The sequence below is a fragment of the Balaenoptera ricei genome, chromosome 15 (genome assembly GCF_028023285.1).
Source record: "Balaenoptera ricei isolate mBalRic1 chromosome 15, mBalRic1.hap2, whole genome shotgun sequence".
Taxonomy (NCBI): Eukaryota; Metazoa; Chordata; class Mammalia; order Artiodactyla; family Balaenopteridae; genus Balaenoptera; species Balaenoptera ricei.
The window spans coordinates 73,362,794-73,384,286 of NC_082653.1; the positions used below are offsets into that span (position 1 = coordinate 73,362,794).

At 56.2% G+C, this 21,493-nt stretch overlaps 2 protein-coding genes across 7 annotated transcripts; both read left to right on the plus strand.

Moving 5' to 3' along the window:
- Positions 1-674: 674 nt before the first annotated feature.
- On the plus strand, positions 675-5,745 carry PRR14 (proline rich 14). Of its 4 annotated transcripts, XM_059898863.1 has the most exons (12): positions 675-838; positions 1,629-1,700; positions 1,825-1,993; positions 2,634-2,755; positions 2,828-3,017; positions 3,304-3,347; positions 3,550-3,659; positions 3,960-4,548; positions 4,685-4,760; positions 4,837-4,928; positions 5,201-5,272; positions 5,363-5,745. In XM_059898863.1, exons 2-12 carry the CDS (start codon positions 1,678-1,680, stop codon positions 5,640-5,642), a joined length of 1,767 nt encoding a protein of 588 aa, XP_059754846.1. In that variant the 5' UTR covers positions 675-838; positions 1,629-1,677; the 3' UTR covers positions 5,643-5,745. The 4 variants fall into 4 exon arrangements, with proteins under 4 accessions (XP_059754846.1, XP_059754847.1, XP_059754844.1 ...); XM_059898864.1 differs by lacking the exon at positions 1,629-1,700 and having other exon boundaries at positions 676-838; XM_059898861.1 differs by lacking the exon at positions 675-838 and having other exon boundaries at positions 1,306-1,700; positions 4,685-4,754.
- A 1,475-nt stretch (positions 5,746-7,220) lies between these two features.
- On the plus strand, positions 7,221-19,036 carry FBRS (fibrosin). 3 transcript variants are annotated; one of them, XM_059896539.1, is made up of 18 exons: positions 7,221-8,773; positions 9,055-9,234; positions 9,977-10,012; positions 10,133-10,162; positions 11,221-11,269; positions 11,361-11,661; positions 13,032-13,333; positions 13,539-13,744; positions 13,860-13,904; positions 14,181-14,276; positions 14,513-14,581; positions 15,363-15,392; positions 15,773-15,844; positions 16,155-16,275; positions 16,381-16,461; positions 17,362-17,445; positions 17,571-17,778; positions 17,882-19,036. In XM_059896539.1, exons 1-18 carry the CDS (start codon positions 8,318-8,320, stop codon positions 18,447-18,449), a joined length of 2,934 nt encoding a protein of 977 aa, XP_059752522.1. In that variant the 5' UTR covers positions 7,221-8,317; the 3' UTR covers positions 18,450-19,036. The 3 variants fall into 3 exon arrangements, with proteins under 3 accessions (XP_059752522.1, XP_059752524.1, XP_059752523.1); XM_059896541.1 differs by lacking the exon at positions 14,513-14,581; XM_059896540.1 differs by lacking the exon at positions 13,860-13,904.
- The last annotated feature ends 2,457 nt before the right edge of the window (positions 19,037-21,493 follow it).

Below are 21,493 nucleotides of genomic sequence, written 5' to 3' on the forward strand. Positions count from 1 at the left end.
TCCATCCCCGATCCCCTACTACTAAAGACTATTTACACACCCCATCAGCCAGGCCCCTCTTGAAAGAGGGCTCGTGGGAGCCCCAGAGAAAAGCGGGCCCATCAAGCACGCCAAGGTGGTTACTGGTCTCCCGCAATGACGCCTCTGTACTGAGCCCTCTATAGAAACCCCTGCTCCTCCAGGAAGAGGTACACAACACTCGGGTAAAGTGAACCTCAATGCCCCACCCTCTTCCCCACTTTGACTGAGCCCAGTCTCTCCAGAACACCGTGCGAGCAAAGGAGCCTGAGGCGGCACCAGCCCTAGCCAAACTCTTCCCTGCAACGTGGGAACCCGGTTCAGGAGCCTACGATGGTACTGGAAACGGGCTCAATGGGGCCTCTCTAGGAAATTGGGAATTTCACATATCGTTAGCACTCAGTTCACGTTTATTGGCCTAAAAACGAAAGAACCGGAAGATGCCCTTAAAAAACGTGGCGGTAACCTAGCTTCACGACAGTTGCCTCAATAGCTCAAGAAACTTGCCATAGTCTTCGGCCACTCACTGACCGGAGAAGATGACGCCGTCCGGTCTACTTCGGTTCATCGAGTTCAGCGCAATCTGCCCTCAATTATAATGGCGGCGCTGCCGAATTTGGCTTCTTGCCCCTAGGGATGATGGCCGCCAGGAGGCTTCACTTAGTTTCTCACCACCCCGGAAGACGGGGACCGGCGATTGGGCGGTGCCCCAAGGCTTCGAGAAGAAGGCCCTCGGCGGTTGGGCAGTGCTGGGTAAGGCTAGTTTTAAAGGAGCCGGAGGTGGGAGCCGTCGAAGACCCGGGATCCGCGGGAGGCGGCGGTGAGCGGCGCGCGGGGGAGGGCACCGAGCGGCTGGAGAGAGGGCGGGAGGAGGGAGGGAAAGAAACTTTTGAACCATCTGGTCCCGGGTTGGGGAGAGCGCTGGGCGGGGATCAGGGGAGGGCGGAGGGAGGGGGTCTGTGGGCGGGACCTCCCGGGATTGGAGTGAAGGGGGTATCTGCTTGACAGTGGATCCCCAGGGATCCGGACTGAGTTCGTGATGCTCAAGCTCGGGCCGCCCCTGTCTGAGTGGAGCTTTGCGGAGCCGAAGCTCACAGGGAGAGGAGGATCCTCGCGCGGCGTCTGTTTGGAGGAACCGCGCTGTAGGATTCTTTCCGCGGGGATCCAGTCTAGGGGATCTGGTGGGAGGGGGGGACCGTCGGCGTGTGGGAGTATTGCTTCGGAGTCCTCGGCCACTCGCTGGGGGTGGATGAGAATTGAAGAGGGATCCGGTGGAAACTGAGCCTCCGAGGACCGGGATCCCAGCTGATCCCGGGGGAATCTCAGGGCGGAATCTGCAGGGACAAAGGCCCCAGGAGGCTCGGGCCGTGGGAGAACGGGGGCCGCAGCAATCCAGGTTCTCGCGGCCTAGGCAGGGCGCGAGTGATCCGCTGGTCGCTGCGGCGGCAGCGGGAAGACACCCGTTCCCGGCAGCCAGGCGGGGGCGCCCTTACGCGCTCCAGGGCTCCGGCCCGTGGGCTACCGGGAGCCGCGGGCGGACCATGAAGGGCGGAGCCCCACGGGAGGGGCTGGCCTTCACTCCCGGCTCCCCCGCTCCCCCCCAACCCCAGGCTGGAGCCTGGGATCCCCCAGGGACTCCCCGGAGCCGCCGCTTCCCCCATGGACTTGCCCGGGGACTCCAGGTGAGAGCGCACCCCGCCCGCCTGTCTTGAGCCCGGGAAACGGGGAGCCTGGTGGCCGTACCGGGGAAACCACAGAGCCAACAACAGGCTCAGGCGACCGTCCTCTGCTTCTCTCATCCTCCAGCCCGCCTGGCCGGCAGGGTCTGTGCCGCCAGCCCCTGGCTCGAGCGTTATGGGGAGCCAGGAGCCCCAAACGGCCGAAGCTGCAGCCCCTCGGGGCCCCTTCGCCCTTGGAAAAAGCCTCTCGGCGGGTCCTGGCCGTGGTCCTGGAAGATGTCATGGCTGCCCACATGGTGAGCCCCTTGAACTGAGAGGCCCCCTTCTCCCTCAGGTCCCCTCAGTACCAAAGTCAAACTAGATCACTAGTGAGGATAACTGAGGTCCAAACATCTCACACTCACACTCGTCCATCAGGCAGCCTCCCTAATGCTAGAGTTTTTTTCGTTTTTTGTTTTTCCTTGGCTCTCAGTCCAGCCTGGAATTGGGCAGGGTCTCCAGTGCCCATTCCCCACTACCAACTCTGTTGGGCTGAAACCACATCCCTACAACTCTTAAGTATGAGAAACCCTTCTGCTTTCTTCCCAGCCCAACTTCTAGGCAATCCTTGGGAAGCAGGCTGAGGACTTTGACTCCATTGCACAGATTAGAAAAACTGAGGCCCCAAATAGGGCAGTGACGCACTCCAGGTCACCCTCTCCTTTTCATTTCTTCAAATAGCCTAGGTGACATTATCCAGCTCCCACACCAGCAGCTCAGGACACTGTCATATCTGGCCCTTAATTGAGGGCCATCACTGACCTCTTCTTTGGGGATCTTGAATGAATTCTAGCCACGATTTCTGTCATTTTTGTGGCATAGGGCACTGTTAGGCACAGGGAGGCCCTGTCCAGCCTCATTCCGTCACCTTGCTTTTGACACTTCCTCCTCCCCTAGGTCCCCCTGGTGCCCCAAGAGGAGATCTCCACCCCACGGCACCGCAGCAACCGTCGGGATTCTGTCCACAGCCATCCATCTGCCTCACCACCCCAACAGGCCACGTGGTCCCCACAAGCCAGGTGAGCATGGCAGGATTGGGGGTAAGCTGGGGACACAGCTGAGCCCCACTGACATTCTTGGTCCCTCTCTAGGCCTCCCGACCCACTGCACTTATGCCGAGAGCCCTTGAGCCGTGTGCATCGGCCCCCTTCCACACTGAGGTGGCGATCAAGGACAACACCTGGCCTAGAGGAGGGCCCTTCACAAAAGGTGGACCAGGCCCCCCAGCCCACTCTGGTGGTGATGCTAGAGGACATTGCCAGCTCCAGACCCCCAGCGGAGGTATGGAAACTTCAGGGAAAGATGTCAGGAGTTCAGCTGGGGGCAGGCATGCCAGTGGGCATAGAAGACAGGGGTAGGAGGGCTGAGTCTGGGGTGGATTTTGCTCAGAGCGAGGAGGACAGCGTTTTAGGGTGGAAGACACTGTCTGAGCAAAGACCTATATGAAAAAGTCTTTAGTGTAAACCCAGGCAGGAATCTGGCGACCGAGAGAGTCGGGATGTGGGAAGCTACGGAGACCACAGGGGGCTTCCCTGCCTCCTCACAACCATCCCCTGTTTATATCCAGGGCTTTGCCGATGAGACTCCCAACTTCACCGTCCCAGCGAGAAGGTGAGATGGCTGGGGAAGGGATTATCAAGATGTGCAGGCAACAGCCATTATCCAGGCAGCCAGAGCTAGGGGCATCAGAATTTACATGTCCAATCCTTCCTTGTAGCACTTTCAGAAGCCTTAAGGGACAGGGGAGGTGCTGGCTCAGGTGGGATCTGAATCTGGAAGCTTCCTCAGCCTTTAACTTGCCCCTTCACCCCAGAGCTGAGCCAAGGATGATGGTTCACCAGCCAAAGCCTCCACCCAGGGATGTGGAACCCCCATTCCAGCCATCTGCCCTGTCTGCAAACCCTCTGGAGAGCCCACCACCAGGTAAGGACTCAGATGGATGAGACTTGGGGTTCTGGAACATTCTAGCTGAGCTTAGAAATGTGAGGTGACGAGTTGGGGATGGGGCTTAACCCCCTCCCAGGGCAGAGCTTGGTGTATGAAGATGGGGTTTAGACTTCAGAGACCTGAAGCTTAACTTCTAAATTTAGAGCTTGGTATTTTAGGGATGGGCTTATTCCTCTGTGGGCAAAGATTAGTGTTTGGGGAGGGACTAAGGCTACTGAAGTGGGGCTTAGACACCTGCAGCTGAGGAATACCCACCTGACCCTCTCGTTTCCTCAGCCCCAGATCCTGTTCTGGAGCTCCCATCGACCCCACCGCCATCCAGCCTTTTACGCCCCCGCCTCAGTCCCTGGGGCTTGGCCCCCCTCTTCCATTCCGTCCGCTCCAAGCTGGAGAGCTTTGCTGACATCTTCCTCACACCCAACAAAGCCCCACGGCCCCCGCCCCCATCACCCCCCATGAAGTTGGAGTTGAAGATTGCCATCTCAGAGGCCGAGCAGTCTGGGGCTGCTGAGGGCACTGCATCTGTCAGTCCCCGGCCCCCTATCCGCCAATGGCGGGCCCAGGACCAGAATCCCCCAGCACCTCTCCCTAAGCCCTCTCTGGGCCGAAGCCAATCCTGCCCTGATCTGGGGCCCCCTGGCCCAGATACCTGCAGCTGGCCCCCTGCTCCACCCCACCCAAGCCGGCCACGGCCTCGGCGGCACACTGTGGGTGGTGGAGAGATGGCCCGAGCCCCGCCACCCCCTCGGCCCTGTCTCCGGAAAGAGGTCTTCCCTCTTGGAGGAGTGGGAGGCTCTCCTCCCCTCGTCACATCTTGCTCGTCTACCACGTCCACTTCTTCCTTCTCTGAACCTGCAGAACCCAGGTAGTGCTCTTGATAAACCCTCCTTAAAGCTCTGGCCACAGTCTGGGCCCAGCCTCCTTCCCTAGTATCCAGTGGGCAGGAGATGGGGATGTTGCTGTGAATGCTCTTTGGCCCTGAGCCTTGACCTTCTCTGCAGGTTGAGCTCAACCAAGAGGAAGGAGCCAAGGGCCTCAGAAGACCAGGTGCTTTCAGACCCCAAGACCAAGGTAGAGGTACAGATGAAGGGGGAGGAGACAAGTGGGAGCCTGAGCCCATGCTGCATTTTTACACTCTGCCCCGTTTTTGCAGACCATGGGAAAGGTTTCTCGATTCAGAATACGCAGGACACCGGCCCGTTCTCAACCAAACCTTACACCAATGGGGCTGCCTCGACCAATCAGGTGAGAGGCTTGTTGTGCATGGAGCTGCCTTGGCCAAACAGGTGTAGGCTCAGATCCCCTGAGTGTGGCTTCATCTCCTCTCAGGGAGCACAGTCCAGCTTGGAGGAGTCAATTTGGTCTGGACATGGTTTGTGCTTAGAACCATTTGTCTGCCTCAGGCAGCACTCCTGGCATGTCCTAGAAACTGAAATACAGACCAGGCCTTGATTATCCCTTCTCCAGGCCCACTGGCCCCAGGTTTCTCAGAGGCCTCTGCTCCTCTTTGCTTGCAGGTTGAACAAGAAGGAGTTCAGCTTGGAAGAAATTTACACCAACAAGAATTACCAGTCACCCACAACCAGGAGGTGAGAAACTTTGAAGGCTTGGGGGTGACAGAGGGAAATGTGGAACCAGGGGGCGTGCTGGTAACCAGCACTCCTCCCTGCCTGGTCCAGGACCTTTGAGACCATCTTTGAGGAACCCCGGGAGCGCAACGGGACTCTGATTTTCACCAGCTCAAGGAAGCTCCGGCGAACTGTAGAATTTCGGGACAGTAGTCTTCCTCGATCCCGGCGGCCATCTCGCGGGGCCCGGGTTGCAGCTGGCAGGACCCTTACTCCCAGTCTGGCCCCCAGCCCAGATGTAGGACCCCTGCTGCAGCAGCGACTGCAGGAGCTGGATGCCTTGCTCCTGGAGGAGGAGGAAGGGGATCGAGAGCGGCCCCATCGGACTTAGAAGCTCCATCTGTTTGTCCACCCATCCTGGAGGGAGGGGAAGTCTCTGAGACAGTTATATTTTTTTCTCTGTGTTTCTAGTAAAGTTTTCGATATGTTTCTGATTCTTTTGTAAATGTCTCTAGCTGAGTTTGAGATTAACTGGTAGTACTGGCTCATGTTTCTTCTTTGGCACCCGAAACTGGGAAACGGGAGGGACCAGGGAAGATGATGAAGGTTGGATGTAGGGAGGGGGGTAGAGGAATGGTCATTGGAGATACCCTCTTGATTTGAGAATTTTCCTATGTGGAGGGATACTTCTGAATATGCTCCAGAAGATAATGTGACCCTGGACCCTGGTCAGGGTTCTCTCAGTTCACTTACATCAAGGAGGAGACCGAGGGAATTTCCTGGCAGTCCAGTGGTTAGGACTTCGTGCTTCCACTGCAGGGGGCACGGGTTTGATCCCTGGTCGGGGGACTAATATCCCGCATGCCGCGCAGCGCGGCAAAAAAAAAAAGGAGACAAAGTCCCAGAGTGGACTAAGGCCTTGTTCAAGATGGCCCTGAGTTCCTCCTAACATGCAGGCCAGGAACCTGCTGCTGGATTCAAGAGCTAAGAGTAATCAGCTGTAATTAAGCACCTACAACAACCTGTCACAGGTAATTGACCTACACATAGCCCTGTGAGAATTATACCCATTTTATACATAAGAAAGCAAGTTGACTCTCAGTGTAATGTCCACATTAAAAGGGTAACCCAGGCAACCAGAGGACACAAGCAGCACTCTACATCTTTCATAACTTAGAGGCAGAACAGAGCAGTGGTAAAGAGCACAGACTGGAGCTAAGCTTCTTGAGTCCAAATCTTGGTTAGGAAACTAAATGTGCGTCAATTCCCCTCTCCATCTGTAAAATGGGGCCGATAGCAGTACTTTCCTAAGATACTTCTCATTGTCAAATGAGTTAATATGTGAGAAGGTACCCGGCACTGTTTTTTTCTTGTTAGCACGAGGAGACCACAGGCCAGCACTCTCCCACTGCACCGAGCGATAACGGGATGCGGTTTCCTTCCCGCGCGACTAGCGCTCTCAAAGCACGCCGCGTGCTCTAGCCACCACGCACGGCGGGGGATCCCGCTGAGCTGCCAGCCGGATGGTGGTATCACCACGCGCGTGCGCGAGAAGCCAGGCTGCCGGTGGGCTAAGCCAAGCAGCGGAAAGGGAGAGAAGACGTTGCTGGCTGTCGACTGGGACCTTCCGCGGCCGCGCGCCGCCCAGCGGCCAACAGTTCCCTAGGCCTCGCGCACTACATCCAGATCCTCGCCTTGACGCCGTCAGAAGACGGGCCAATGAACGAAGAGCAGGAAGAGGCGGGGTCATCTGGAGAACCGCCCCAAGCACCTACTTCTAACCAGTCGAGTCACAAGATTTGATGAAGGGCGGAGCTAATCTGACGTATACCCAATCCAAGATTTGAGGGCGGTTACATATTACTCACTCCCCCGAGTTTGACTCCGCCCTTCGCCTTGACGTACACTTCTCAACCTATCAACGACTAAGGCTGTAGAGGGGTGAGGGGGAAGGGGGTGGAGAGTGGGAGGAGGCCGAGAGAGGAAGGAGGCGTAGGCTGAGAAGGAAGAGGGAGGAGGGGCAGGGAAGTCCTGGCGGAGAAGAGGCCCAAGACTCCAAGGAGACGACAGGAGGGTGAGCTGGGGTTCCCTCGCTGCCCAACAGCCGTTCCGGATCCCTTAAGACGCAAGTCAGACGGAGACGGAGGAAAGGAGGAAGAGACTTTTATGTCGGCAGACAGACAAGCTTTACCCGTCACCGTTGCCTCACATCCGGGGCTTTGGAGGGCTGGCCCCCGCGGCCCCGCCCCCCACCTCGCGCCTTTCATGGCGACCGGAGGCGGAGGCTGGAAGAGCTGGGCCTGGAAGAGGCCCCTTTAAATCTCCTTAAAGGGGTGGCCACTGATCTCGGCAGACTACAACGCCAGCCTTTAAAGGGGAAGCCACCGAACAGACGCTGACAAATTGAGAACTGTACTGTTGGGAGAAGTGGAGCTAGTGGGAATTCTCACCGCCACTTCTCCCCCACGCAAGAAGTCTTTTAAATTCAACTTAAAGGGGAAGTGGCTGCTTGTGGAGGACTAGAAACTAACTCCCGAGCCCTTAAAGGGGCGGCCTGCTGTTTGGAGAACCCTGGACTCTTTAAAGGGGTGGCCTCTTTTAGCCGGCGGACTTGAGGCACTTTTAAAGGGGAGGTCTGCGTTTCGGGGCGAGCTTTCGGCCCCTGGTAAAGGGGTGGCCCTTCCTCTTCCTCGGGGAGAGTTGTCTCGACCCCTGGCAGGGGGCGGCCACCGAACTAGGCCGGTCGGACACCGTCGGGTCGTCTTAAAGGGGCCAGGGGCTGGACAGCTTGAGGCCTTGCCTTAAAGGGACGACCGCCCCGTTTTCGCCGTCTTGGCCCCGCCGGCCCCACAGGGGGGGCTCTCAGGATTGTCGCCCCGGGGGCGGCGCCGGCTCCCCGGGCCTTGGCCTTGGGGCAAGCTCGGGGCCAGCAGATCCTGCTTTAAAGGGGAAGCCGTGGCCCTCTCGTCCCTGTGCAGCCGCCAGCGCCGCGCCTGCGACCCCGGGCCTGCGGACAGGCCGTTTCGGGGCCCGCCGCCTCCGGATGCGGCGCTGAGGGCGGTCGCCATGGAGACGGCAGCGGCCGCGGCTCCGGGCCCTGGCTGGGCCGCTGAGGGGGAGCGGCGGCGGCGGCGCTGCTCGCGCCGAGACCGAGACCGGGAGCAGCGGCGCCGCCGAGGTCCCGGCGGCGACGCGCCCCGGGCCCTGTTGGCCGCCCCGCGCGGCTCCTCGTCGTCGTCGTCGCCGCCGCCGCCCGCCAGGCCCTGGTCGTCAGCTTCGTCTGGAGAGCGGCCCGGAGGCCCGAGACGGCGGCGGCCGCGTCCTAGGCCTCGGCCCCCGCGACCCCGAGCTCGGAAGCGGCCTGTTGGCTCGGGCAGCCGCGGGGAGGAAGAGGAGGAGGAGGAGGAGGGGGGCGCAGACGATGGGGAGGCTGAGGAGGAGCCTGAGGAGGAAGAAGAAGAGGAGGAGGACTTGATCGATGGTTTCGCCATCGCCAGCTTCGCCAGCCTCGAGGCCTTGCAGGTGGGGCCTGGTGGGGCCGGGGACCTTTTCAGAGGGCCAGAGAGAAGGGTACGGTGTCTGGAGGGGGTGGAGTTGAGGGGGGAATGCTGGCACCCCAAACCAGAGCAACCGGCTCCTCTGGCCAGACCGCTGCCCCACCCTGGGGTGGGAGGAGGTAGAGCTAGTCTCCAGGGACCAACCAGGTTACCTGGCCTGAGAGCCACTTTGGTAGCTTGGTCACCCTTAGAGAGGTCGGAGCTTTCCTTTCTCCATCTACTGTCGTTCCACCTTCTCCTCCACAGAAGGATGCGTCTCTTCAGCCCCCAGAGCGACTGGAGCATCGGCTGAAGCATTCTGGGAAGCGGAAGAGGGGGGGCTCCAGTGGGGCAACTGGGGAGCCAGGGGACAGCTCTGATCGAGAGCCTGGCCGGCCCTCTGGGGATCGGACCCGAAAATGGCCCAATAAGCGGAGAAGGAAAGAGGTGAGCTTGTCCCAAATCCCTGTCCTTTAAAACTCTCTGTTGAATGTTTTTCACATAGACCCATTTTCTGTCAGCAGTTCTGCTACCCATGGTAAACGGTGACCCCAGTCTCTAAGGGCAAAGAGAAAGGCAGAGCAAATTTGAGGTTCCACTGCCCCATCCAAGTCTGACAAAGACATGTCCATAGTCAGACTTGCCTGCTTTTGGCTGATATTACGTCTGCCTTAAACATATTGGTAATTCAGAGATGTAGCAAAGGGACTTAGTTGAATCATAAGTTAGATATGGTCTCTGCACAACTTTTCAAGTCGGTGTCATTGTAGCAGGAAAGAAGCAGTCTTTGAGCAAATACCTAGACGAAAACCTGAGAAGCAACAGAAGGCAGAGATCTGGGAGAGATGCTGCAGAAACCCACATGAGGAAGCCACTCATTCTGTCTGGGGGATGGGAGGAGGGTTGTGGTTAGGGAAAGCCCCCTGGGATGTCTTAGTCAGGCCTTGAAGGATAGTCATAAGTTTGCTAAGAAGAGAAACAGGGCTAAGTTGTTTTGGGCGAAAACACAGAGATGTGAGAATCTGGTATATTTGAAAAATTGCCAGAGCATTGAGAACAAGGGCTGGGCAGTAGAAAGAGATTGAGAATAAGTCATGAGGAGCCTTGAGTGCTTTGCCGGGCAGTTTAGACTTTATCCAAAGGTCTCGCCAGTCAGCCTCCCTTACCTCTGGACTCTGGTCTTTCTCAGGCCTCCTCCCGTCATTCTCTGGAAGCTGGATACATAGTAAGTGCCTTCCACCTGTACCAGCCCCTCCCCTTTCGCTCCCTGTCTGAAACTCCCCTCTCGACCTTTGCCCCGACTCCTCTTCCCTCTTGTGACACCTCTGTCTTTCCTTCTCCCCAGTGTGACGCGGAAAGCGATCTGGACGAGAGGGTGAGTGGGGCTAGAACTTGTTGGGTGGGCAGTATTACAGCTCATAAAATGAACTGCAGCTTAAAGGTTTCCTTGTGCAGCAGACAGAGTCTCTCCTTAAGTGGGGAACGTGTGTTAGGTTGAGCCAGAATTAGATTTTTGGGGAGGAAGTATGGGGCGGGGGATTGAGAAAGTAAGTGACAGGTTATATTTGGTAACTAGAGCCAGTTGACCAAAGAATCAAAGGCCCATGCCTTGCTGTGCCATCCTTTCCAAAGCCCTTGGAGACACCAGTGGTTCTCCACGGAAACCAGGGGTGGCTGTGGAATCCAGTTGGTCCTTCCTGCTGGCCATTAGTCTGTTCCTGTAGATTAGAGTCTGAGTTGAGACCATGGCCATGGCAGTGAGGACGCTAAACCGTTGTAGTCAGTTTAAGAACATATCCTGTAAAGGTGTATTTCATTTTATCCTTAGGGCTGATGTGCTAATTTTGAAAGTGTGTTCTAACGGTTGGTGCTATACTCCTGTAACTAACTAAATTTGTACTCCCTGATGTGTGTCTTGCAGTAGTTTAAAAAGTTGGCTGGACAGGAACTGTGGTGAAACAAATAGTACTTGTCTATCCGAACGGGGCAGCCGCTATTGGGAGAATAGGGGCCCATTCTCAAGAGAACCTGCAAGTCTGAGTTTTTATGAGGAATCTCCGGATTTCTAAATATCAGCAATTAGTTTAAAAATTTTGCTAACATTTATGGATCAAACAAATCTGTAAGCCAGGTAGGCATCTGAGCCAGCAGTTAGTGATATCTGACATTTTTGATTTGCTTGTTTTTCTGCTACTTCCATGCTGCCTCAGTTCAGTGTTCCCAGCCTATCAGATTCTCAGGCTCAGTTGCTCTGCCCTTTTCCCCAAGCACAGGGCCCCCTAGAGCTCACAATCTTTGGTGGATTTCAGCTAAGTTGGTGGAATAGATTTGTCACCACTACCAGTTCCTAGCAGACTCCATAGGTTGTTGGCCTTCCTGAGTGAGGGCCTGACCTGACCAGAACCTGACCCTGTCCCTGTCTTTCTTCCCCAGGTCTCCGATGATGACCTTGACCCGTCCTTTACTGTCTCAACCAGCAAAGGTTGGTCCCAAGGGCTGGGGTTGGAGACAAGGGAGGGAAATTGGGTGAGCATGGACCTCAACTGAATATATCTGCCGTCCTGCCTTCACAGCCTCGGGCCCCCACGGCGCCTTCAATGGGAACTGTGAAGCAAAACTCTCCGTAGTCCCTAAAGTGTCGGGCCTGGAGCGGAGCCAGGAACAGCCCCCAGGGCCCGACCCGCTGCTAGTGCCTTTCCCCCCGAAGGAACCACCGCCTCCACCAGCCCCTCGGCCTCCTGTCTCACCCCCTGCACCCTTGCCGGCCACCCCCAGTCTGCCACCCCCACCCCAGCCCCAGCTGCAGCTTCGGGTCTCGCCTTTCGGCCTCCGCACTTCCCCCTATGGCAGCAGCCTGGACCTCAGCACTGGCAGGTGAGTGGTCCAGGGGTTTGGCCTGGTCTGGAAAGGCCTGGTTGTTTTGGTGTCAACCCCTGCATTCTGTGGCTGGGACATGGGATGGTACCTGTGGGATATGACTTGAAAAGGGATTCGGAGGCTAAAAAGTTTGAGAGACGCTGGGTGGAACAAATCTGAAGAGATTACTACAGGACTTATCAGAACCCTTTATACATTCACATACAGGGGAATCCAGTTTGTGCCGTTTCCCAATCTTATTTGCTGGTGAGACATTTTCGCAAGGCACATCTGTTAGGAACAGTGTTCTTTGGAACATACTTTGGGAAATGCTGACATGATGATTAAGAGTGCTGGCTTTGGTGTCAGTCAGACCTGGATTCAAATTCTTGCTCTGCCACTTAATGGCTGTGTGATTTTCGACAAGTCACTTAACCTCTCTGAGCCTCGATTTCTTCTTTATGTGAAGTGAAATAATAGTACCTTCATTGTAAAGCTGTTGTGAGGATTAATTATGAGTTAATGCAGTGTTTCCCAAAGTGTGTACGCTCTTTGTTAGTGGTATGTGAGCGCATTTTAGATGTTATGTGAGTAAAATTTTTTCAATTCTGATGTGCTTTAAAAAAATATGAGTAGTTCCTCAATCCCTTTATTTCACGTGTTACTGCTTGGTGAGGCTAAGTAAAAACAAAGTGAGTTAAGTTAAAGAAGTAAATGGTACAGGGGGTTCCATGGATGCGGCAGCAATTGGGAAGGTGATGTGGAATGTTGGAGACTTGGATTAGCATATAAAGCAGGTGACAGCACTTGGCCTACAGTAAGTGCTCACTAAAGGGTAAGAATCACTGACACTATTATTATCATCGATGCTGTCTTTGTTATTATTGTTATCATCATTATCATTTTCTTATTATTGGGAAAACTAAGGCTCAGAGAGGGGCAGTGACTTGCTCAAGGTCACCCAGGGTGTTAATGGCAAGATGGGCCTAGAATTCAGGTCTCCTGACTCCTAGGCCAGGCCAGGGCGGTGCTGCTTCCACTGTCTTAGGGTGGGAACCCAGGTGGCCTGTCGTAATTAAGCGTCAAAGTGAACGATATGTTTTGTGCTGTGGTCGAGTCAGAAAAGGGAAAGTCACATGGCCAGAGGTGTCAGAGGCAGCTGTGTGGAAAAAGAGACCTAGAGAGGGAGAGAGGGGGCTGTTGGGTGTGGGAGGTACCTCAGTCTGAGGATGGGTTCCCCGGGTCGGTGGGTGGGGGTCCTGGGGGCCAGGTTCTACCACCTTCCATGTTGGAGAACCAGGGTCAAGGTATCGCCCAGGCTTCTGACCTCCTCCCGTCAGAGCTGGCACCTCCCAACCCCTCACTCATCTCCCCACTTCTCTCCCCAGCTCTTCACGGCCGCCCCCCAAGGCCCCGGCCCCTCCCGTGGCTCAGCCTCCCCCCTCATCATCCTCTTCGTCCTCTTCCTCCTCATCTGCCTCCTCCTCGTCCGCGCAGCTCACCCACCGGCCCCCGACGCCCTCACTGCCCCTGCCTTTGTCCACCCACAGCTTCCCCCCACCCGGGCTGCGGCCCGCACCCCCACCCCCCCACCCCTCCTTATTCTCCCCTGGCCCTGCCCTGCCCCCGCCCCCACCCCTGCTGCAGGTGCCAGGGCACCCTGGGGCCTCAGCCGCTAACGCCCTTTCTGGTGAGTTTGGGGTCCTGGCCGGGGGGTGGGGGGCCATGGCCCCGGGCTTGGGCCCAGTTGGCTTCGGGACATCTGGACCTTAGCAAGCAGCAGGGCGTGAGGAGGGAGTGGCCCAAGGCCAGAAGGGAAGGCCAGTCACCCGGGCCCAAGGAGGCTGACACGGTGACTACAGATGTTAAAGCCTTCTCCCCCTCCCCTCCCACAGAGCAGGACCTGATCGGCCAGGACCTGAACTCTCGCTACCTGAATGCCCAGGGTGGCCCCGAGGTGGTGGGGGCAGGGGGCTCCGCCCGGCCCCTGGCCTTCCAGTTCCACCAGCACAACCACCAGCACCAGCACACCCACCAGCACACCCACCAGCACTTCACCCCTTACCCCCCGGGCCTGCTGCCACCCCACGGCCCCCACATGGTGAGCTCCTCATTGGGCCGGTGATGAGGCTCAGAGGCCTGGGGGGAGGGTATGGCTTCCAGGGGAAGGCCCTGGGTTCCTGGCTGGCAGCTTACTCTTCCCTTCTCTTCCCTAGTTTGAGAAATATCCAGGAAAGATGGAAGGCCTTTTCCGGCATAATGTGAGTGTGTGTGTGAGTGTGCGTGTGTGTGTGTGCGTGTGTGTGTGTGTGTGTGTGTGTGTGGTTTGTGTGGTGTGTGTGGTGTGTGGGCATGGATGCATCAATGCGTGTGGCCCTGATTGTTGGGGTCCAGTCTTCAGCTTCAAAAGCAAGAGCCTTGAGCCTGGGAGAGCTCCCTGGGGGGGGATTTAGGGTGGAGGCCAGAGGACTGATGGGCAGACCACAGATGGGCTGCACCTCCACCCCCAGCTTGGACTAGTCCCCTTCTCTCCACAGCCGTACACGGCCTTCCCTCCCGCAGTGCCCGGCCTACCTCCGGGCCTCCCGCCGGCTGTCTCCTTTGGCTCCCTGCAGGGGGCCTTCCAGCCCAAGGTGAGCTCCCAATCCAGACGACACCACCACCTCCCACCCCTTACGAACCCAGATACCCCTGGATCCACTTACCTTCCCATTCCCCAAAACCATGCCCATCCTCCTGCCCTCCTCTTATGGACCCAGGTTTCTCCAAAGCCATGCTCCCTCCCTGTCCCGGCCCCCAGCTTGGTTTTAGACCCCTTTTAGGCCTGGTGTCAGCTCTCCTGACTGATCCCTCCACTCCCCTTTCCCAGAGCACGAACCCCGAGCTGCCACCACGACTGGGGCCAGTGCCGAGCGGGCTTCCGCAAAAGGGGACACAGGTGAGGGGGGCCAAGGCAGGTCCTCAGGGAGCTGGAAGATCTGTTGAGGGAGAGCAGGGTTGACTTGAGAGTGAACCACTGATTCCTCCCTTTAATATATATGGTCAGGGTGTCCCTGAGAATCTGAGAAGAGGGAATTTCTGTAAATGAAGGATTTCTCAGGCATGAGAGATAGGAATTTCATGAAGTCGCCCCAGAAATAAGATTCCTAGGACGGTGGTTTTTGTAGGGGTTTTCGAATTTTTTAAGTCACAGCGCTCTGTTTTTCAAATGACATCATACCAGGAAGTTTTGTCCATAAAACAATGAAAAGATAAGCTGCTTCTCTGTGAAGTGACGTGGGGAGCAGCCTTAAAGCCCAGGGCTTTGGGAACATCATGAAAAGCACAGGATCTGTTTCCTAAAGGAGAGACTAGACCAGAGGTTTTCCAGCTTCTTTTAACAATAGTAAAGGCTTTTTTCTAAAGAAATCTTAAGCAAATCTTCATTATATAAAGCTGTTTATCAGATAGCTACTCTTTTTCTCTGAGAAACCTGTCCTGCCTGCCCACTGACCCACTCTGCAGCCTTCCAAGCAGGGCACCTCCTTGGAGCCAGGTTCAGTAACTTGGTGCTGGAGGGGAGGTGCCCGGAGTGGGAGAGATGGGGAAAGGAAAGGTTTGAGGGAGCTGCATACAGTCTCAGGGAGGTGTTTGGGGGGGCATTGGGGACTGTGGAGATGAGGTGCCCAGGTCAGTAAACAGGTCTGAACTGCTGCCAATCTCTGCTTTGCTATTCCCAGATCCCTGACCATTTCCGGCCACCTTTGAGGGTGAGTTTGGTGAGGACCTCAGGCTGCATGAGGCTGGGGGCTGGCGTCAGGGTGTTTGTGTGAGGGGGGGGTCTTGCTTGGGAATAAGCAAGAAGCCCAAGACGTGGAGGCAGCCAGATGTGGAACAGCAGGAAGCGAAAGGCTTGCAAACTGCAGACCTGGGTTCAGACACAGCTGGCCGTGGGACCTTGGGCAAGACAGTTTATCTCTCTGAGCCTCAGTTTCCTAGGCTGTGAAATGAACCTAGTCATCCCTCAGGTGTAGGGGTGATGAGTGGGGACGTTGTGTGGCAAGGCTGGGCCCAGGGCCAGGTCTGGAGTGGGTGATGAGTGAACATTCTTTCCTTCCCTTTCCCTTTGGTCATCCTTCTGGGGCGGCAGAAACCAGGGAAGTGGTGTGCCATGCACGTGCGCGTGGCTTACATGATCCTGAGACACCAGGAAAAGATGAAGGTACTGGGGCCGGAGGGCTGGGGAGAGCGGGCCTGCCAGAGCTCTGGGCGTCTACCTTCAGCAGAGCTTGGCAGAATCTTGGCCAGAAATGTTCCCTCCTGTCCCTGGTCACTGCCTGAGCAATTCCAAAGTTAGCACTAGGTTCTCTTGCTAACTGGGGGGTGGTCAGAGAAGGCTCTGAGAGAGACAGAGGCCCACCCAAGCCCTGTCTTGGCGCCAGGCAGCCCTCGGAGGGGGCCTCGGGGTGGAAGAGCAAGAGCGGGACCACACCTGGCTCCTCACTCACTGCCCCTCTCCCTGTCCCATGCAGGGCGACTCCCACAAGCTTGACTTTCGGAACGACCTCCTGCCCTGCCTTCCGGGGCCCTATGGGGCCCTGCCCCCTGGGCAGGAGCTCTCCCACCCGGCCGCCTCCCTCTTCACTGCGACTGGTGAGTCTGGCCAGCCCTCTCTGGGCCTGAGGTTGCCCACCTGTAGCCCGAGGCCCACCTTGCGTCCACTCAGCCTCATCAGAATCTCCCGCCTCTCTGCCCCAGGTGCCGTCCACGCTGCAGCCAATCCTTTCACAGCAGCTCCCGGGGCCCACGGACCCTTTCTGAGCCCCAGCACCCACATTGGTAAGAGCCAAAGGCATGTTGGGCAACCTAAGCCTTGTCCCTGAGTTCCAGGAGGTGTTAAGCTGGGGATAGAAGTTAGACCTGAGAGGCAGCTGGAATGGAGGGTAGACCTGGTTCCACTTGCTTTGTGACCTTGGGCAGGTTACTCTACCCCCTCTGAGCCTTGATCTCATCCTCTGTAAAATGGGATAGGGAAGGGCAGAGTAATTGCCAATCTCTGACAACTCAGTCACTGTCTCTAACTAGCCAGTGGTAGTGGGGAGTGTGCCACCTGGGAGAGTGGGGTGGAGGAAAGTTGTGCAGGCCCAGCAGAGAGCATGGTCACTGGCTCCCAGTGATCTTGGCAGGCTTCTTGGGGAGATTTATCCTGGGTTTGGATGGACGAGGAGGAGTTGAGCCGGCTGGCCTAGGGAAAGGTGTTCCTAGAAGAGGAAATTGTGAGGTTCCCATAGCTTGCCAGTTACATGTTCTGACTGGCTATGTGATGTATATACAAAGTTAGGGTCAGGTTGAGAGCAGCCCTGCATGCAGGTGGGAGGAAGCTAGCAGAGGCTTTCAGGCGAGTGGCTTGCTGTAGAGCTGGTCTGGGTGGCTGGTGTCGGGGGTTGTGGGGTAAGAGCCTGACCTCTGGAGTCAGAGGCCCTGGATTGGGGGTTCCACTCACTGGTTAGATGACCATTGATTGGCAAGTCACTTCACCTTTCTGAGCCTGTTTAATCATCTTTAAGTGGAAATGTTTCCGCCTGCCTCATGGAGCTTGTGAGGTTAAACAACACGTTGCACCTTAAAGCTCAGTGCTTTTCTGGGGCCTGCTTGGTGATCAGCCTCTTCCCTGCCAGTCCTTGATGCCTGCTCAGAGCTGGCCACCCAGTGCTCTGACCATCCCCCTTTCTCCTACAGATCCCTTTGGGCGTCCCACAAGCTTCGCCTCCTTGGCTGCCCTCTCCAACGGGGCCTTTGGAGGCCTGGGCAGCCCCACATTCAGTGAGTGCTGGACGGGGTGGGGTGGGGGCAGTGGGCTCCTGTGCTCAGGCAGGGGGCTGGGAGGACGCCTGAGTGAGACATCCCACTCCTGGCTCCCATCACTTTCTACTTTGTCTTCTGTCTAGACTCCGGCGCCGTCTTTGCCCAGAAAGAAAGCCCAGGGGCCCCACCAGCCTTCGCCTCCCCCCCAGACCCATGGGGCCGCCTGCACCGCAGTCCTCTGGCCTTTCCTGCCTGGGTCCGGCCCCCTGAGGCCGCCCGGACACCAGGCTCAGACAAGGAGCGGCCTGTGGAGCGGAGGGAGCCCTCTCTCACTAAGGAGGAGAAAGACAGGTGTGCTTCCCCGCCAGCACCCCCCTGCCCTGCCCTCCGCCCTCCCTTACCTCGGTCCGACCTCCGGAGTACCTTCATCCTCTCCTCCCTCACCTGCCCCCAGGGACCTCCCCTTCTCACGGCCCCAGCTCCGAGTTTCTCCTGCTACTCCCAAGGCGCGGGCTGGCGAGGAAGGGGCCAGGCCAGCCAAGGAATCGGTGCGGGTAAAGGAAGAGCGGAAGGAGGAGGCTGCCGCCGCAGCTGCCGCCGCCGCCGCCGCCGCCGCCGCCGCCGCCGCCGCGCCTCAAGGCCTTCACCTGCTGTTTGAGAGGCCCCGGCCACCCCCCTTTCTGGGCCCTAGTCCTCCAGAGCGCTGTGCTGGCTTCCTGGAGCCAGCCTGGCTGGCAGGGCCCCCTCGCCTCTCTAGGCCACCCCGCTTCTATGAGGCGGGTGAGGAGCTGACTGGCCCAGGGGCCGTGGCCGCTGCCCGCCTCTACGGTCTAGAGCCTGCCCATCCCCTGCTATACAGCCGCTTGGCTCCACCGCCGCCGCCAACTGCGGCCCCGGGAACCCCTCACCTTCTCAGCAAGACCCCGCCAGGAGCCCTTTTGGGGGCACCTCCTCCGCTTGTGCCCGCCCCTCGGCCTAGTTCCCCACCTCGGGCCCCTGGCCCAGCCCGGGCTGACAGGTGAGGGAAGGGGAGGGGCAGGGGCATAGCTCCATCCCCCTTTTCTTTTGACAAGGTCCTAGAGCTGAGGTTTCAAGCCAGGGCTAGAGGGCAGAGGTCATGACCTCACCAGCCACCTCTGAGGTCGTGGAATCTGGGAGCAGTAAGCCCCAACCCCCACTAGATAAAGCATCAGTTGGATCTTGGGGTCACTGGGAGGGCAGAGGTCACAAGCCTTTAGAGAGGTGTGTGTGCGTGCGTGTGTGTGTGTGTGTGTGTGTGTGTGTGTGTACATGAGAGTAGGGGTCATTTCAGAGGTCATAGCTCGTGATCTCCTGAGGTGCACCATCACCCCTTCTGAGGGCCCCTAGGCCCTTGGCCTGCCTCCCCAAGGGCTCACTAAGCCAGAGGCCAAAGTGCCCCCCTCCTCTTCACCTACCACCCAAGTCCTCATGCCCTCTCAGGGCTGGGGGAGGAGGGGCTAAAGGAAGGGGGGTTCCATGTACATATTTATCTCCCCTTCCACATAGCCCCCCAGACCTTTTGTACATTTTTACAGGGGTGCCCCTCCCAATAATCCCCCTTCCTGGTTAATTAAATCCTAAGACTGGTGCTGTGTTCCTAGCCTCTGGCCTCTCTGTGGGGGGAGGGGGGATTGCAGGGGGGAGAGCTGGGAGGGAACAGGCAGGAACCCAGGGCTTATCCCTGGAAATCGGGGGCCCAGCAGGAGGTGGACCAACAGGAAAAGGGACCTGGGTACCTAGGCTAGAAAGAAGGGCAAATGCTTCCTGCTTGGCTGTCAGCCCAGGTTCCCACCACCTGTTCCTGTTACCTCTGTGTGCCCCCATCCCCAAAGGCGCAACCTCTAAGCTTCAGACTCCACCTCTTAGTGGCTTGGTCCCCCCCACTCTATTTCCAAGTGCCCCCAGGATTCCTGGGCCTTTGTCTCCAGAACCCTGTTCCCCAGTACCCTGCCGCAGGCTCCTTAAGGGGGGCCAGAGAAGGTCACCATGTACCACACACCAAAGAAGGGGGTCGGCCCGGGGGTGGGCCACACAGGCAGCTTCTTCAGCAGCCTCTTGGCAGCAGCCCCAGCCTTCCCAAAGCAGCAGGTGCCCCCAGGCTGGGGCCCAACCTAGAAGGCAGGGGTCGGTTTAACAAAAACATAACATTGACTTTTTTCCCCGGTGGGGCTTATTCTGTAACATGACTTGCAGATATTTATATAAAAATGAGTGTTACAATGAGGCCCCTTGGCTCCTCTTTGAGTGTGTGTGGGTCACCTGGGGGGGGATTGGGGTTGGGGAGGGATGAGGACAATATTGTCCATGTCCTGATAAAGGTTTTCTCCTCCTTCCCACCTGGGCAGTTTGTTCTACTTCTGGATGGGTGGATTGGAGTGTTGGGCACTGAAGTTTTTCACATTTTTCTACAGTCCAGGAGTACATATTCCAGTTGACCCTTGAACACGGGTTTGAGCTGCACAGGTCCACTTATATGTGGTTTTTTTCCCAATAAATACTTCATACAGTACCACATGATCAATGATTGGTTGAATCTGTGGATGTGGGACCACAGATATGGAGAGCCAACTATGGGACTTGAGCATCTGAGGATTTTGGTATCCATGGCAGGTCCTGGAATCAATACCCCAGGGTCAACTGTGTATAAGATTCAAGCAATAAAGACAGCCAAACTAGATCTCCCGTTCATGTGTCAACATACCCCAGCCCTGCACCCTTACCGAGGTAACCACTGTCAATCATTTGGTATTTGTGTTTACCTGCACATATATATGAACATGCATAGTAGTTAATGTTAGAAAAGATAAAAGATCTATAATTTTTTTAAAATCAGTATTGGTTTTTCTTTTATACATGGTCATTATAAAACAGTTCAAATACACAAATACGTAGTACAAAGAGGAAGTGCTTCATAATCCCATTCCTCAGAGATGGCCACTGTTAACTGCTGGGCATATTCCTCCAGTTATTTTACTAACTGTATGTTCAAAATATTATGAAAAAAATGGGATCTTGTGAAATGTACTATTTTACAACTATCTTTTTACACTTAACATCATTCTTTGATGTAATCATTAAAAAACAAGTGACAACTGAGCTAGAGAAGCTGGCTCCCACCCGAGCCACCCAGAATTGACTTGTTCCAAGTATACCCATTATCTTAAGAAAGATGCATCCAACACTCTTCTGCTACCACCACACATACCCAAGACTTCTAGGGAGGACTCAAGTCTACCTTGCTCCGACAAGTCAGAAACGGGTTGACCAGGAGAAACTTGGCTTGCAGACAATATTTCACCTGGCAGTCCTTGTTTTCAGCTTCTCTTGAAAAATCAAAAAATCTGTTAACATTGTACCTGCTCTCCCTATGACTGTCACTTGAGATGGGGCATATTCTCTCCAGACTGTCACTGTCCTTTCCACTCTATTGTCTAGGAATGGGGCATTGGCATGATTCAGGGCACTTCCCTGGTCCCTGTAAGCATTTGGGTATGGAATTCTCAGTGAAATATTTTCTAGATACGTATATCCAACCTCTCCTAGATCTCTCCCGCAAGTACCTCAGATCTCTGATGCTGCACACCACCCCACCCCTACTCCATTTCCACCTCTGAGAGTTTCACCAGCACCAAAGTCAGAAACCTGCCTCTGTCTGATTCCCTGTCTGCACTGCCTTTTATTCTTTCAACTGCTGTTCGCTTCATCTATCATGCCAGGCGCTGAACTAGTGGCTGGGGATACGGAGGTAAACAAAACAAAAGCCCAGCTTTCCTGTAGCTTACATGCTACTGTGAGAGAGGAGCAATAAACTCATACGAGAAGAAAGAGTAAAGGGAAAGAATCCCAAGGGCTACCTTGTTAGGGCCTATCCTCAATAACCATTGTCTTCCATTGACCCATCTCTGGCTCTGACCCTAACTTACGCAGTTCCTTAGGCAGAGGTAAAAGGGGAGTCCAGAAACGACTGTCAACATTGGGGAAATACAAAACAAAACCCAAATCATTCACCATCAGGCTGCTATTTGGAAACGTGTTTCTTTGTTCT